At 30.7% G+C, this 17,391-nt stretch overlaps 1 protein-coding gene across 1 annotated transcript in view; it reads left to right on the top strand.

The window, feature by feature from the left end:
* LOC129231842 (beta-arrestin-1-like) overlaps window positions 1-16,317 on the top strand; it is a 66,319-nt gene extending 50,002 nt beyond the window's left edge. The window contains exons 11-13 of the mRNA XM_054866224.1: window positions 3,723-3,809; window positions 9,025-9,174; window positions 13,855-16,317. Of these exons, the coding sequence (XP_054722199.1) occupies window positions 3,723-3,809; window positions 9,025-9,174; window positions 13,855-13,939 (322 nt within the window). The 3' untranslated portion in view covers window positions 13,940-16,317. The remainder of the gene's footprint in view (window positions 1-3,722; window positions 3,810-9,024; window positions 9,175-13,854) is intronic.
* The last annotated feature ends 1,074 nt before the right edge of the window (window positions 16,318-17,391 follow it).

Below are 17,391 nucleotides of genomic sequence, written 5' to 3' on the forward strand. Positions count from 1 at the left end.
AGTTATTTGCTCAATCCATTTGCATGGGTATGGTGTTTTTATGCGTATAATTACACTTATTTCCTGGAATTTTAAACATTAACCTTTTTGACCTTTAATTGTGATATATTCCAATATAAGCAACCGTTAGGTATCATTATATCTATTTTTTCTAAAAAAAACAATCTTAAGTTATAATTTGTACAGTGTTGCGGGCATGACATTACTATCAGCAACACGTTCAAATCATTTTGTAAATACAAGAAAGCTTTTTAGAAAGTTGATACTTCATTATATAATTCATACTATTTCCATACATTCAAATATATCACAATTAAATGCCAAAGTGTAAAATGCCGGGAATCAAGTGCAAATGTATGCGTAAAAATGTCTCATTTGTGCAAATGGATTGAGCATAGTCTTTGAGCATGTGCTTCAGTCACGTAATTATTTTTTTTTAAATTAAAAAAATCCAACTTGGACACTTCACTTTACATCCGTCTAACTCTGCCAGCGACTGACCCTATTGACAGACTGGGAAAATTCATGTTTGAACAGAAAGGCTCAATGTTGGCTCATGCAATACAGTTGGTTTACATCTATCAGGTTTTCACACACAAGAAAAAAGTTGGATACTTTTCTAACAGCCCTCATATCTATACCAAAAAGTGGCGCAGTGTTATTGATAGCCACCATTATCGTTGGGCTTATAAATTAAGCTTTGATAAGTAATGTATTGTTCAAATAAACGTTAGTTTGGTTTTTCTGCGTAACAATTATGAAGGTGTTTCTTTTTGTGCATTTAAGGCTTCATGCCAGGTTAATCATATTAAATCAACAGCTTGTATTCATTGTTGTTGCCATCATTTCAAAGAAATATATCAGATAACATAAGTTCTAACCAATCTTTTTCTTGATGGCACTTTTTCCAGTCAGTTTAGTTTTTCAGAAAATAAGGAAATGGCGTTTCCTATTAGGCGTCTTTCTTTTCAGATCTTAGGGTCTCATTAAAAATTTTTTTGAATGCTGGTGAGAACCAAGAGGAAATTCTGAACTTGTTTGTGGTGGGATCCTTGTTCAGTAGCTTATCATATCTTTAAAAAATTCCTTTATAAAAGGCACCTATAATGCATTTCACACTTACATTAAATTTATTTTGATAATTGATATTATCTCTTTCTGTTTTTACTTCTTTTTACAAACGAGCTGATGTGTGCATCACATGACTTCCTTTTACACCAATTTATTGCTATTTCCCTATTATTGCAATTTTAATGGGATTCTCTCTCTAACTCTTTAAATATCACTAGCAATGGCCACATTGAAAGCAGATTTAAAAAAAAAAAAAAAAAAATCGCCAAATTTTTCGCCAAGTTGGCGACAAAACTTGGCAACCAAAAGACTGGCGATATATCGCCAAGTGACCGCCAAATTATAACACCACTTGAGTTTGCATCGAAATTAACAATGATTTCCCCCCAAAAAGGTGCAAAAGACCCCTTTAGAAACACCCGAATGCAACCAAAATAGGAGGTGCACAACTAGACCCCACTACGAGTCTATGTACCAAATTTCAACTTTCTAGGACATACCATTTTTGAGTTATGCGAGATACATACGCACATACACACATACGCACATACATACAGACGTCACAAGAAAAGTCGTTGTAATTACCTCGGTGATGGTCAAAATGGATATTTCGCGTGTCTATACATTCTTAGGCACTTTTCCGCATGTGGTCGAATCGAAAAAAAAACTCAACATTCATTTGGGGGTGAGCAAAATGGAAATTAAGGGCGATTTTTTGAGTGAAAATTTTTTCGCGAATACAATACTTCCTTTTTTGTAAAAGGAAGTAAAAAGGAAATATTGTATTTGCAAAATTTTCACTCAAAAATCGGCCTTAATTTCTATTTTGCTAACCCCCGAATGAATGTTTTTTTCGACTTGACCACACGTCGATATATGCCTAGGAATGTACAGACACCCGAAATATCCATTTTGACGATCCCCGAGTTAATTACAACGAATTTTCTTGTAACGTCTGTATGTACGTATGTATGTGCGTATGTATCTCACATAACTCAAAAACGGTATGTCCTAGAAAGTTTAAATTTGGTACGTGGATTCCTAGTAGGGTTTAGTTGTGCACCTTCCCTTTTGGTTGCATTTGGATGTTCCTAAGGGGGTCCTTTGCCCCTTTTTGGGGGGAAATCATTGTTAATTTCGATGTAAACTCAAATGGTGTTATAATTTGGACACTTGGCGATATATCGCCGGTCTTTGGTCGCCAAGTTGGAGACAAATTTGGCGATTTTTTTTTAAATTTTAAATCTGGTTTCGATTTGGCCACTGTTGGTGATATTTAGAGAGTAAACTATTGAATCACATTAAAATTGCCAACAATGGGAAAATGACATTAAATTGGAGTAAAAGGAAGTCATGTGATGCACACATCAGCTCGTTTTAAAAACATTTTATGCAGCTTAAAACTGCCTGGACGTTGAGTGGTTCAAGCAATCTAATTTCGGAAGTTGTATTATCCAGAAGCCTGTCCTTATCCTATGCGATATTATTAAATTTCGGGAAAGGTTTTCAAAAAGGCAAGTGGATTGGTCAATATTTAGAGATTATGAAGATTTAACACTTAAGAATGCTAATCAAACGTGGAAAAAATGGAAATTTTAATAAAACACTTAATATTTTGGTGGAAGAATTTTACTTATGATATGATTAAGTACAGAAATATTGCGGATGATTTATTTTACATTTGCAAACATTGCAATACAAGTTTCTAAAATGCCAATGTTATATACAACATTTTCTTGTTTACTGATATTTTATAACAGCATTTGCCATCAACGTCACCCTCTTGAACGTTTGAAGAATTTTCTCAGTGCTGTTGAAATAAGTTACTCAAGATGTCTCTTAATATTTTTTGTGAATTGTATTAGTTAATTGAGTTGTTTCAAAGTGACTTTCGTACAGTGAACTTTAACAAACAAGCAATATAAGTGTTTAAAACTTTCATTTTGTCCTGACCCCTAAATATTCTCTCAATTCATCCAAATTTTGGTTTTGTAATTTACTTTTCTTAGTGGAACAAAGGTAGCAATGTGGAGGTACATGTATTTAACTTTTTTTTTAATGTTTAAGACTACCCTACTGGGGATACTTCCTTCTTTTCATTGAACCAGAAACTGCCATTCATAATTTTGATTCAAGAAACATGTAACTACTTTTCTTAAAGTGAATTGCAAATTCCTGACTTTGCTGATTGGTAAAACATTTTGTTGAAATAAACTTAAATTTAGGAAATTGTATCCTGCAAGCAACCAGCCTGATAATGCTCTTGCTGCTCAGTTGACTTTGAAATGAAGTGGATAGCATTGTCAATAAGATTAAGATTTGAAATGTAATGAAAAAAAATCCATTGATATTCATAGATTGTCTCAATTGTAGAATATCCAGGGTCATATGCTATTAAATTTATGATATTGTACTAATCAAAGTTAAAGTGATTAAACTAAAATTCAAATTCTATTCAAAATATAATTATATTGTTGTATCATCTAAAAAATGAGTGAAAATGAGACATGTAGAGCTAATTGCTTTATATTTTATCTGTTAGATGCATTAAGTAAAACATTTGCATATATTTTAGTATTATATTTTCATATTTTTAGTCTTTACTGTGCAGAAAGTTGAAAGTTATATTAACGTTTATCATTTTTTTTTAGAATAGCTGATCCTGCACAGAAAGAGAACCTTGGCATAATTGTCCAATACAAAGTCAAAGTGAAATTATGTCTTGGACCTCTTGGTGGGTATGTATAATTTTGGATTACTTTTATTTTTTACTTTATTTTTTGCTCTTAATGTAAACTCTTGCTTTACTGCTCAAATTTTCATTTTAGAGCTCACATACTTGCTTAAATGTATAGATTTCTTCATGAAATACAGCAGTTTCCTCTTGGTTTTTAAGATTGACAGAGCTGAAATTTGTCTTTTATTTGATGTTTTTGCTATACATTTTTGAAAATCAAAGAAAACTTGTATTATACTCAATTTAATTAGTGTATTTAGCTGTGTGAACACTAATGATCCTGAGCCTCATTCGTGATCCTCTAATGAGGATCTCGATTCAAAATCATCAGCAAGGTGAGAACAAACCCTAGTACTTTGTGCCATGCATTATTTGTACAGGTGATCGGCTCTTTACTTTCAATTAGAAGGACATTTGACAGGTGGTTTAGTTAAACTCACCATATTGTTTGACTCCAACCCGGACATATAAACTCTCTACTCCTGAATTCCTTTCGAATTTTACATTAATGGCCCAAGTTTGTTACGCTACTTTTGTAAAGGGGATATCACACGAGAGAAATTACAGGACATCGCAACCGCAATAGCAACCGTAACGCTATCCGGAACTGGTTTTTCTACTCACTTCCACAAACGATTGCTCCAAAATTTTCGTGTGCTATGGAAATTCGTAGTTGCTCGTATAGAGGCAAACTTTTCCCTCCGCTAGAAAAAAATTGCCTTTAATTCTGGGCAAGTTACGAAGGAACCAATCAGGGCGCTGGGATTTCGTGACGTCAGGCAGCATCACTGTAAAATACATTTGCAATCGTGGTGACAGAAATGTAGGGATTCCTTTTTATTGTTCTATTTATTTTATGTTTCAAAAATTTTCAGTTACACTTTAAAAAACGGATGAGCGACATTTATTCTTTGGTTTTGCATCTGATTTTGAATTTAAATTGCTACTTATATGTTAGTTAACATCAGTGCGAATTTAATGCATTTCTTAATTTATATTGGTGTTTTTCGTTTCATTGGGTTTTTGAAAATCGTTTTGCACAAATGTTACAATGGGGACGTTTCCAAAATTTTAAACGTATTTTTTTTTTGAAAGAGCATGTTTAAAAACATAGGATCTGACCATTTTTTAAATAATTTGTTTTTGTTTAATATTTTTAAAAAAATTACTTAAATCGTGGCGCTTTCATTGTTTACATTTCTGTCGTGTGACGTCACGAATGATGAAATGCCATTCGTGTTGACATTCACAGAGCAAAATATTTAATTCGCATCTTTACTCACGTGTATTTGTGACGTCATCAAGACCACGCCTTGTTTGAAAAATCGGACATTTAAAAAAATCAATTAAAAAATAACAGTTGGGAAAATAAAAGTATTTCTGTGTCCAAGTTATTTTTTTTTTTGCTTATTCTATCAATTTCAGTGATAAAAGTACTACTTTTGACTGGAAGAAACCACCCCATTCTGATACTTAAACAATTACAGTAAATTTTTTCCTTGAAAAAGTTACGTGAAAATTCCTTTTTAAAAATCATAGCATTGAAGCTGTACTTTTCTTTTTTAATTCAAACTGATGGGTACATACAGTATGTACCATTTGAAAATACTTAAAATGTAGGAGAATGTGAGGCAAAGTGAAATGGTGAAATATTTACTCTACTTTTAGCTCCACCTATTTAGTAATATTTTGACTGTGTAGTAACACATGTCCTCTATTCCAGTCAAGAAAAATAATCCCTCTGAAAATCAAAGAATATGATAATACAAAGAATTTTTTAAAAATGATACGCACATTGTAATATTTTGTTGAGATGTCAAAAATTATGTTTGGCATTATTAAATGATAAAGTTATTTTTATTAACATTTGAAATATTGATTGAGACGTACTAATATTCAATGCAGTGTTAATTTGCTCAGTATTAAGCTTATTTGTATTATAAATGCTTGTATAGCTTGTGTAAATGCGCATCATCGTTTCATTATTTTTTTAAAGCGTCACTTTATTTTTAACTGTCTGAAACTCGGCCACAGATTTTCCTGTGTGCAATATGTATCTAGTGGCGTTATATTTGTGTAAGTTAAAGTGTTAGCACATCTCCAATATATTTATGAACTCGTTTAAAAAAATAATTATGAAAGGCCTATTGATCAGAGTTTGCTGGCTTTTTTTTTTAAAATTTTTTATGTTTGTTTTTAGCTATGAATTTAGGTATAATTTGTTAGAATTAAAATTTCTTCTTACCTGTCAATAAGTGAGTAATAACTCCTATCTAAAATTAAGATTTAATTTAGTAGTTATGGGAAAAAATAAGCATAGAGAAGTCATATATTCTGTATGTCTTCTTTAAATGTAACAAGAGTATCACTTTAAATCAAACATTCAATTAATAGTAATAAAAGTTTTCTGAAATTTTCACTATAAGTTCTACAAATTAATGTTAAAACTCAAATATGAATTTAACAGGAGGAGCTTTGGTGACTGCAAGAAATAATAATTGATGCTCTAGCTCTGAAATCATTGCCTTGATCATTTCCCTTTTTTTTTTTGTTTTTGGCCATCTTTTCACAAATCCACATACAATTGAAGCTGCAAGAGCTGCATTAAGTATTTGATTACTAATTTCATCCATAAGTGTCAAATTAACGCGACGCAGCGTGATAACCAAATGTGAAATTGACGAAAAGCGATGAACAAGCGCAAGCACATGGATGTAAGCTAAAAAATGGTAGCCCCCGTTGTGAACAAATCGAGCAACCGTCCACGCAACCGGCAGTAACCCTGTAGGCAGGCCGAGGAGTCAGTCACCTTTCTCACCTTTAGTCACCTTTTGAAAATTTGGTTACTTTTAGTCACCTTTTGCAACTTTTGTCACCTTTCTCACATTTTTTGAAATGCGTCTTAGGAATGTTTTTTTAAATAATTAAATCTTTGAAAAGTATCTGAATGGTAGCTTTAACAGTGAAATTAATTTAAAAAATAGCCTTAAATATGCCCCCCACCTTGTTGTTGTTTAAGAAAAATAGCTATGCTATCGGGAAATCAGGGATTTTTTTTATCGCTTGCAATTGCACCCTATGAGCGGAACCAGTCTTTCTATCCCTTCTACAGATGGACATGCTCCTTATTTTCGGGAATGTATGTTAAAAGAAGCATGTTTATCCTATTATACTTTGAGCTTTGATGACACTACCAATGTCAAAGACAAAAAAGAACTGTAACGAACAACAAAATATTGGTCTGAAAGCCAATGTTGTATCACAACAAGGCATCTCAAAACTTTTTTCTTGGGCAAGGCAGTTGGTGAAATTTCGATTGAGAAGCTATGTGAAGCACTTACCGAGAGTAATTATCCATGAATAAATGTCTCATGCTTCCTTTGGATGGTCTTTATGTTAATAAAAAGGTTTTTAGGTTGTTTGACACTATTATCCTTGAGACACGAGAAAAAAAGCCTAATAATTATTGGTACTTGCAGTATTCATACAATGCATAATGCGTATGTCAAAGCATTGCAGTATTTAGGTGAAGAAGCATCTGAACTTCTTCTTAGTACTTATAGCTATTTTGATGGTTGGCCTTCCCGTTAGGAGGACTTCGAAGAAGTGCAAGCTCAACTAAATACACCTCATCACAAGTTCCTGAAACACACAACTACCCATTGGCTTACTCTTGGACCTGCAGCAAACAGACAGTGGGATGCTCTTCAGTATTATTTTTTTAAACGTGTGCCTTTGAAAAAGAATTCAGCTATGCAATGCAGATCATATAAAGCTGTTGCAAATGTTTTAATAAGACCTTCTATAAAAGCTGAGCTGCATTTTATCTTTTCATCTGCTGATTTGTTTATGCAGTTCACGAAACGCTTTCAATGCCAAGCGCCTATGATGCACAAATTGTACCAAGAAATCGAGACCATTGTTCAAACTTTTATGACTCGAATTATAAAAGCCTCTGTCATAAAGAAAGTTGATTTTTCAAACGTAGACACGGATAAACTGTTTGCAGTTGGTAACAGACTACCTCTTGAAGATCTCGTTGTTAGTGGATAGGTGACAGATGAACTGTCAAAACTGAAAGAAAATGAAAAGGTTATGTTTTTAAGAGGTGTTAAAAAGCATTGTGTGACTGCATGCAAGTATGTAATAGAAAAAAGTTGCGTATCAAACGGGTTACTGAAAAGTTTCAAATTTTTGGATCCGAAAGAGAGAAGTCAATCTAGAAGCTGTAAGGATTTGATAAAGATTACCAAAATCATGCCTTTTAATGTTCCACTTGATAGGTTGCAAGATGAATGGAAACTTTTGCAGCTGGAAAAAGATGATGAAGCATCCAAAAACAAAACCATTGATATCTACTGGCAGCAGCACATTTCAAAAAAGGACTCAACTTCCAATGTTCTAAAGTTTCCCAATGTTTCTAAGGTGATAAAAGCTTCACTTGCATTATCACATGGCAATGCTGACATTGAAAGACTATTTTTCATTTCAAAGCATCTTTTTGGTGAAAATAAGACAGCAAGGACTGAAAGAGTTTAAAACAGCATACTTATAGTTAAAGACGCTGTAAAAGAATATCCTCATTTGCTTTCTTTACCAATTGGTCCAGAAATGATTAAATGTGCACAACAAGCACACGCAAATTACACAACATACATGGAGGAATGTAAAAGGAAAAAGGATTTGGAATTGAAACAGAAGCAAAAAGAAGAGCAAAGAAGAAAGGATTGTGAAGAAGAAACTAAGAAAATGGAAAAAAATTAAAACATCTATTGAAAGTGAAACTGTAGAAATCTTTACAAAAAGAATATAGGCTATTTTGGTAAAAGTCAGTAAAAAGAGATAATCCTTTTCTGTTTTTTGAGTTCTTAACAAATTGCTTTTGGTCATCTTTTTGTTACTTTTTTTGTCACCTTTTAGTCACCTTTGTTTTCAAATTTGTCACCTTTCTCACTTTTTTCAAAGGCCATCAGCAGTCCTCGGCCTGTGTAGGCAACTTCCCGTCCGAAAAACCAGTTCCAGATAGAGTTGACGGTTCCTATTGCGGTTACGATGTCCCGTAATTTCTCTCGTGTGATATCCCCCTAATATTTTAGTGAACATACTTTGTTATGTGCCATTTTTTATACTCATGTTCACTTTAAATCGAATTTTATGTTATGTTTGGCCTACTTAATGTTTCTGTGCTTGATACTAATTATAATTTTTTTTGTCAGTGACTTAGTTGCAGAACTACCGTTTATTTTAATGCATCCTAAGCCTTTGGATGATCCTCCTCCACATGCTGCTAGAAGTATAAGTTCAATTCCAACTGTTCAAAGTGATGAAAATGTTGGAATTGAAACAGATCTTATCCGTCTTGATGCGTAAGTACACAATGCAAATAATGTAAGTGTATGTGTGAGGTAAAGCTTGACCACGGAGAGATGGCAGATGACTTTGAAACCGAAACATCATTTGTATTATTTGTAATTGGTAGAATCAGTTGGAAAGTGCTTAATATTAAGAAGCTCATTCTGCTGATCCTATCTATTACAAAATAATAACAAACAACCTATTACAAATGACACAAATGATGTTTCTGCTTCTAGGTCATCCACCTTCTCTCTGTGGTCAAGCTAATTCTCATGCTTTAGTGTTCCATCTCTGATCTCATGTCACCAGAGTAATTTCTGCTGCTTTTTAAAGAATTAAAAGATGTTGAACATAATGACTATGAAGAATCGTTTTAGTTTTGCCTGTTTTGCCTTCACCTTAGTTCGAAAAATTTAGAAAACCTAATGAATGCTGAAGCAAAGGAAACGGATATTGGTTTCCCTAAGAATTTGCATAATATGTAAGGGAAGCTACTCTCAGTAACTCGAAAGAAGCATTAACCTTATGTCAGTTTCTGTGTTCACAAGAGTGTTGTTGGCTGGTATTTTATAAGATACACTACAGACATCTCGTCACATAGGAAGTAAATAATCCTCAGTTTTATAAGTTCAAGCTACAGAGGTAAGTTGACAGAGAAGAAAACGATGAGTTACAAAATTAGTATAAGATCAAAATCAATTAATAACTCGCTGAATGACTCTTGCTAACATCAAGCTTGTGCTTCGATGAAAATGTATGCAGCGTTTGAGATTTCTACCCTTTTGCAACTTCCAAAACTTTCAATTATCTTAACATATGTTCCCTTAAATCTGCTTTTTTAAAAAATATATATATCTACAGTTTATTCATTTATCTTTCTTAAATTTCATTTAAGTTACTCAATACTTGAACACAGCAGTTAGTGCCTTTATTTGCCGAATCTCCAGCGTCAAATTTTAGTACTCTTAGGTCAGTGGTAGTCAATCTGATCCTTATCGTCCACTGTTAAAGATAGATTTTGAAGTTTTTATAGTGCGATGTAAAAGGTCTTGTCTAAAGCTGAAACTTTAATATGAGTGTGATCCAAATTAATGCTTATTATTGTAAAAAAGTTCACTCATACAAATAATCCTTACTATTCCTTGAAAAAGTTTATTTCATGCTTGAAAAGTCCTTGAAAACTGCAAAATCTTTTTCAAATATTTAATATTTGCCATATAAAGGGAGGGGGAAAGCCAGAGTTGTGTGTTTATGCATATTTGTTGCAATTGGAATTGTTTTGCCATTTTTGTAGCAAGACTTTAAGCAGGAATCCTAGTTATTTGAGCTTTCCAGTAACTTGAATCCCAAATAGACGAGTTTTTACTACAAGTATTCAGAGGCAGAAAATCTTTCATTTCTACAAATCTCTGTCCATGACCGAGCAAAAATCAAAGCAAAATCAAAATTTGTCTCACAAAATTTCTTGTTAACCTTTTCCATAAAATCAGCTTCAAGTTCAACTAATTTAAGGAATTGACTCGTAACTTGAACTTCTACTCGTGTGTTTGTTTTTGATTTTCCCCTCAATTTTAAAACTACTTTGCAACAGGGTTGTTTGGTTTAAACCAAGTTTTTTTTTTTTTTCCAAAAATAGTTTTTTTTTTTGAAAATTTTATTTTTTCCCTCAAATGTTTTCATAAATTTTACATATTATTGCAAAGAATAAAATCTAGTTAATGCAAAGTGGCTAGCAAAGTTTTATAGATAAATTACAGATTTAATAAATTTAGAAACTTTTATTTTTTAAGGTAATGCAAGTAGAGTAGGCATAAAATTCTGCTTATATCTGCACACTTTTTGCATCCCCGATAGACGATGCAGTAAGAGCAAGAAAAAAAATCTAGAAAATTATGAAAACAAAATATTCATGTAACTCAGTGCTCTTATAAGAAAAATGTAATGCCAAATTTTCACCTTTCTAAGATTTTTTTTGGATCCTAATATAATAAAAAAAATCTCGTATGAATGGTGGAAGAATCAATAAACATTAATTTTTCATTATTAAAATGTGTAAAAAAAATTTTTTCATTTTAGTTCCTACTGAGGCTTTTAATTAATTTTTTTCCCCCTTGTATAAAAGAAGTTGTAATCCTAAACTCATAAAACCAGGAGAAATAATGTCTACAATGGGGAAACATAATGATTTTCTTAAAACCTAACTTGTCCTGTTTCTATAATTGTTGTCACTGATATATTAGGTAAATAAATTATATGAGTTTTAACTTTTTTTTAAAATCTTTAAACAAAATATGTGTTGATCTTTTGATTTTTAAAGTTGTGTAATGTTAGGCTTGCCAGACGCCCTGGTTTGACCAGGACAGTCCCGGTTTTCAGACAAAAACCTGGTGTCCCGGAAAAAGATAAATTTGATTACAGATGACCGAAAAAAAGTCTAAAAATAATTAACTGGTAAGGATTATCTAGGTCTATTACTTTGTCATTTGTGAGGAATTTTACAACAAGATTAAAAACTGAAAAAGACTTTCTAAAAGAAGTCCCTACCAATAAAAAGTATATGTAAAATATTGGCAAAGTTTGTATTCCTCATTCAAAGGTGTTTCTTCGTTCAAAACAGCTTATAAATATTGACATGTAAGAAGTAAAATGTTTAAATTTGTCTGCTTATGTCATTTTTTAATACCCTTGTTTTAGGTTCATAATTAGTGACCATTGACTCATAGCATTGAAAATGAACATTGAACAGCTGTGTAAAATACTCTAAAATCCACTTGGGTGTGTACTCTTTTGCGTACTTACAACACTGGGGGGGGGGGGGGGGGACATTCCGGTGTCTCAGTTGAGCATATCGGAAATCTGGCAGACCTATGTAATGTACATCAGACTTATGATTTATTTGTAGATACTAAAAAATACTTTCCACATGTTTAAGAATAAAGTGATTTTAATTTTCTTTTATTTTTTATTTATAGTAGATAGCTATGATTATAAGGAAAATCATTTGCAAGAATTTATTCTTGGTTATGTGTAATTAGTAATGTCTGAACTATCACAGTAAATTATTTCTTGGATTATTTGTACTAACCCATTTACGTATTGTACTTTTTATAATATTTAAAGATTTTCAAACAATATTCTCCTATAGAATTCTCTAAGTATGAGGAAATGAAATTCCAAGATTTTATTCTTAATTATTTAATTAATTACAAAGAAATTAGGTACAAATATGAATATTAAATATGCCTTAAACAATAAATTTATAAAATCTGCATGATTTTCCAAAAATAAAATTGTTTTCTTGCAAATAGTGTTTAAATAAAAACCCGATTTAAACCAAAGAAACTTTTTTTTTTGTTTCTTTTCAATAAAAAAAAAACTTTTTACACCAACCCTGTTTGCAGTAGACTAAATTTGAAAGATAATTTCCAATTTTTTTCGGACCTAATTTGAATTAATCATATGTTTTGCTGGAAATTACTTGTATTTTAGAATTTTAATGTCTTTCATTCTGCTAAATCTTAATGTATTTTTATGAATTGACTAATATTTGAATATATAAAGAATTTCTCAAGTATTTTAATAGTTTTTATAGATTTTAACATATGAATTACAACAATTTTTCTTTGCTCGTATTTGATTCAAGAGGAGCTATTTGCATAGCTGCCAACTTGTAAGATTTAGCCTTACATTGTAAGATTTCTGGAGGTATTGTAAGTTTGTAAGATCTTATGGCATAATTGTAAGATAATTAGGTTTTAGATCTCTGGTATTGCTTTTTTTTAAATGAGTTTTCTGTTATGTTGCTTCAGAAGAATAGAGAAACTGTAGATGAAGAGCCTAAGATAAGCTCCAAAGTGAATTTCGCTCTGTACAAATAGATAATTTGCCAGATGTTGTGCTAAAAAGGGAGAGGATGGATAAAAAATAAGCTGCTTTGAAGAAATTAGTTGATGTCAATGGTTCATTGAAGTATCAAAGGCTCTCCTTTTTTCTATGCTTTCCATTCTAGCCATACCTCATAGCAATGCAGAGTGTAAAAGAATATTCAGTAGTGTCAGAAAGGCGAGGATATAGCTGTGCAGTTCTCTGTCTGATAACGACCTGGATAACATTTTAATCATTAAGAACTTACAAACAAAAAAAAACTTTTGTTTTGAATAAGTTATTGAAATAAAATTTTTGAATGTTGTTAAGTCAGCAACTTAAGAAAGCTTAAGTTCCAGTTAAAGTAGTTTCAGCAAAAGCAGCTGTCTGCATTAATTTACGAAAGAAAAAGTAAGATAATACATCAAATTATTAGTTTCTTCCAAAAGAGTATTATTAAAAATTAATATTAAATGATGCATCCTACAGAAAAATATTAGACAATATTTTAAAAGTGCACATTTGTATTCTTAAATTTTTAAATGCACAGGCCTGCCTTTTTGAAACTAACTGCTTGTTGTAATCCTATGTTTCTCTTTCGTGAATCCAATTTTTTTTCTGTTTCTTTTTTTTTTCGGTGCTGATTAATTACAAGTAATACATTTGAAAATATAATGTTTTTAGTTTACGGTTTGTTGTGTGTTGGTTAAAAAAATGTGTACAAATACGGCCACGGCATGCTTTGTAAGATTTTTAAAGTTGATAATGTTGGCAGCTATGCATTTGTTTCCAAATGTTAAGCATACAAGTATTATCGTGTGTTATAGGGATGCTGCCATGGATGATGGAGATGATGACCTAATATTTGAAGATTTTGCACGATTGCGTTTAAGAGGGGAGACTGAAGCATAAATTTGCTCTGGCACAACATATTTATTTTCTGTGACATTTCTACATTCTTCTTGTTTGTGTGTGCGTGAGTATGCATAATATAGCATATGTGTTGCATAATTTATGCAAATAGTAGTGCATTAATTTCCCGGCTTATTGTCCAATTGTGTTCTGCTTTGTCCTCAATATGAAAGCATCAATTTATTATTCTAAAATGTATGTGTGAAGATTTATGTACTCATGCATTCAAAGCATAACATGCGCACGCACACACCTGCACACGCACAGGACTCGAAATAATTTCTCTCCACTTTGAGCAAGTATGTGATTTTAAGTCTTTTAATTTATGTTTTGACTCATCGAGAAAAAATGGTTTTCAATAGGAAAATATTCAAATGTACCAAATGTTTAAAATTCCTTATTTAAGTATGTTTCATAAGTAAATACTTGTTTGTTGATTTTTAATCTTCTTGAAATTTTATAAAGAGATGCAAAATCACTTTAATCTTTATTTTTAAATGTTGCTATAAAATATTAAGCTAGGTTTTCTCCATAATTTATCAACTGTACTGATTGTTTTAAAAATTTACTTGAATGAATATTTTCCTATGCTATTCTTTAGTGTTGAAATTGATTTTAATTACTTCTATCGAGTTTTGAATTTAAAAAAAAAAATCACACTTTTGGCTTCAGGCCAACGTTTTAAATTGATTTTACTGACTCATGTTTTGTCCTTATAATGTTTCATTAGCAGTTCTGCAACAGTATTTATAAACAACTCGGGCAATGGCATATTAAGTTTGCATTCTTGTTCAGATTTTTATTTGCAGTTTAATTTGCTAAATTCAGTTATGACAAAATAATTTTTTATTAGTATTGTGTCAGAATGGCCTTTTTAGAAAATAGCAAATGGAATTTTTAAACTTAAAAGTAATTATAAATTGTATTGCAAGATTTTTTTTGGGCAATATCGAGTCCTGTATGTATAATTTATATATATATATGTATGTGTAATATTTATATAATATATGCTGCACATGTATGTGTGGTAAATATTTGTGGTTAGCTTGTGTTGTTATAGTGATGTGCTTATTTAATATTTAAGTGAAATCCTTTGTTTTACTAGTCCAAAAAAAATAAATATAAAGCTCTTAATTATTAAAAGAAGGAGAAATTGAAAAAAAGGGAAACCTTTCAAAAATGATGCATTAGAATTTTCATTTGATGCTATTTTTGCACAATCTGGATTTTTCTTATGTATAGTAAAGCTCTGATAATTCTTCTGTTTAAGGGCCGTCCAGAAAATGCATATAAATGTTATACTGCAATTGACTACTACAACTTTATTATTTATGGTGCAGAAATTTATATACAGCATTATCATGCTCTTTTCAAACATATAAGAATCTTAACATACATATGAATTTTTTCCCATGCTTGTGTTAAAAAAAAAAAAAATTCAAGAAAGATCAAAACTTTTACTTAACAAATTTACTAATATTAAATATTTTTATTTCATATGTATAAAAGATCTGTATCTTTTCAGTTTGACTTATATTTTCTGTTAGTAGAGTGATTGTTTTAATTTTTAATCATACAGTTATAAAATAAATTAGGAATATTTTATTATAAATCTAGTAAGATGTTTAAAATAATGTTATTTGAAAGCTATTAAAAAATCTCAATTCTCATAAATGAATTTTTGGTAAAGATGTTTCAAATTTTATTATTAATGAATGAAAAACATGCTGCACTCCCCATGTTCATATTTAGAAATTACTGTATTGAATCAATGTTTTGAATCATCTTGTAGACTATTTTAGTGTTAAATTTCTGAAATGAATTTAGTTCCTTGGCTACAATGTATATACTTTTAAAATCCATCCTCTCTACTCTCCCAACCCTCTCTCTCACTCCCTCTCAAAAAAAAAAAAAAAAAGTATGAATGATGCTTTACTGTACACAAGAAATATTAGTGAATATCACTTTAATAGCAATGATATTTTAATGATTTAATGTATTATACCATGTTGTGAGGCTTGAAATATATGAAATTTTGACTACAACATTCTGCACAATGAGTGCTGGTTTATGTACCAGCCAGTGCTAAATCTTACGTGCTGTGCATGTTGCCTGTGTTATATCTCCATTAAATGAATATTCATCATATTTGTTCATGAGCTTTTTTCATGTCATAAAATCATCAGGTAATTTTAGAATGGAAAAATTTATGCATAACTACAATTTTCCCAAATGACCAAATTTGCTTAACTTATATGCTTTTTTTTTCTTTTTGCTGTCTTCATTGCTTCAATACATTTCATGGTTTTGATAGAATTTAGTTTTCTAGTCAAAGCAATTTGCATGTACTAAAGATTCCATGATATGTAAGAATATATACTTTTCTTTTTTTTTTGAACTGATGCTATAGATTCGAATTAACACCATTTTTCAAGCAAATATTGTTCCCAGCTTTTTATACTGTATATTATGGTTTTGTATTTTTGTAATTTTTTTCGTTTTGGGTATATTTACTTTAGAATTCAACATTCTATTTTTATGAATTAAATTTTCATGTTATTTAATTTATCCACATTTAGAGCTTGACACAATTTGATATTGCTCTTATTGAGGATTGAAGCATTTACTTTTAATTTAAAATAGTAAAATAAATTGTTGCTTATTTTAGGTTTTGTTTCTAATACATTCCTGTTCTTTTAATAACAAAATATATATATATATACCAATCAATATATGTATATATACATATTTACCAAATTTGTAAAAAGTGAAGTTTCAAAACTAGGTAGTTTAAAATTGAGTCATCTGGAATAATGTTGTTTTGATTTAATGTTTTAATTATTCACCTTTTATATAGATCAACAGTAGTGTTTTTGATTATGAGGGTTGATCGAAAATATTTCTTTTGAAGTAAAAATCTGGTCATTTTTACTCCTTACTCTTAAATTTCTTGAATTACTTGCTGAAGAGATGATTTACATAAGTTGTATTTGGTGCTAAGCTTTTCTGTCACACTATTCATTTAAATATGCTTTAAACTTTGTATTTGGCTTACAAGCATTAACATAATACGTTAAGAGTATTCTTTTCGGATAGTATTTCTTTTTAAGTAAAGCCTCAAAAAAATTTGATATAGATGTGAAAATGTGTGCATTTTAAAATAACTAGTAAAGATTTTAAGCTGTTTTATGTCTTCCTAATTAATGTTCTGCTTTTATAACATTATTTCATGATAACAGCAAAGTATGGTCATTTTGAGGTGCAAAATTGTATTTTTAATGCTCTTGTATGTTTGATAATACTATTTTAACGCATTTTTGAAATCCTTATCAATTTATTGGAAAGGATTTTGTATTTTTTAAGTGCTAAACATCCATATGACTTCTTTGCAAAAATTTAGTTTTCATAGGTAAGTCATATTTATTTCAAAATACTCTTGTTACATACAAATC

The sequence above is a fragment of the Uloborus diversus genome, chromosome 10, assembly GCF_026930045.1.
Source record: "Uloborus diversus isolate 005 chromosome 10, Udiv.v.3.1, whole genome shotgun sequence".
Taxonomy (NCBI): Eukaryota; Metazoa; Arthropoda; class Arachnida; order Araneae; family Uloboridae; genus Uloborus; species Uloborus diversus.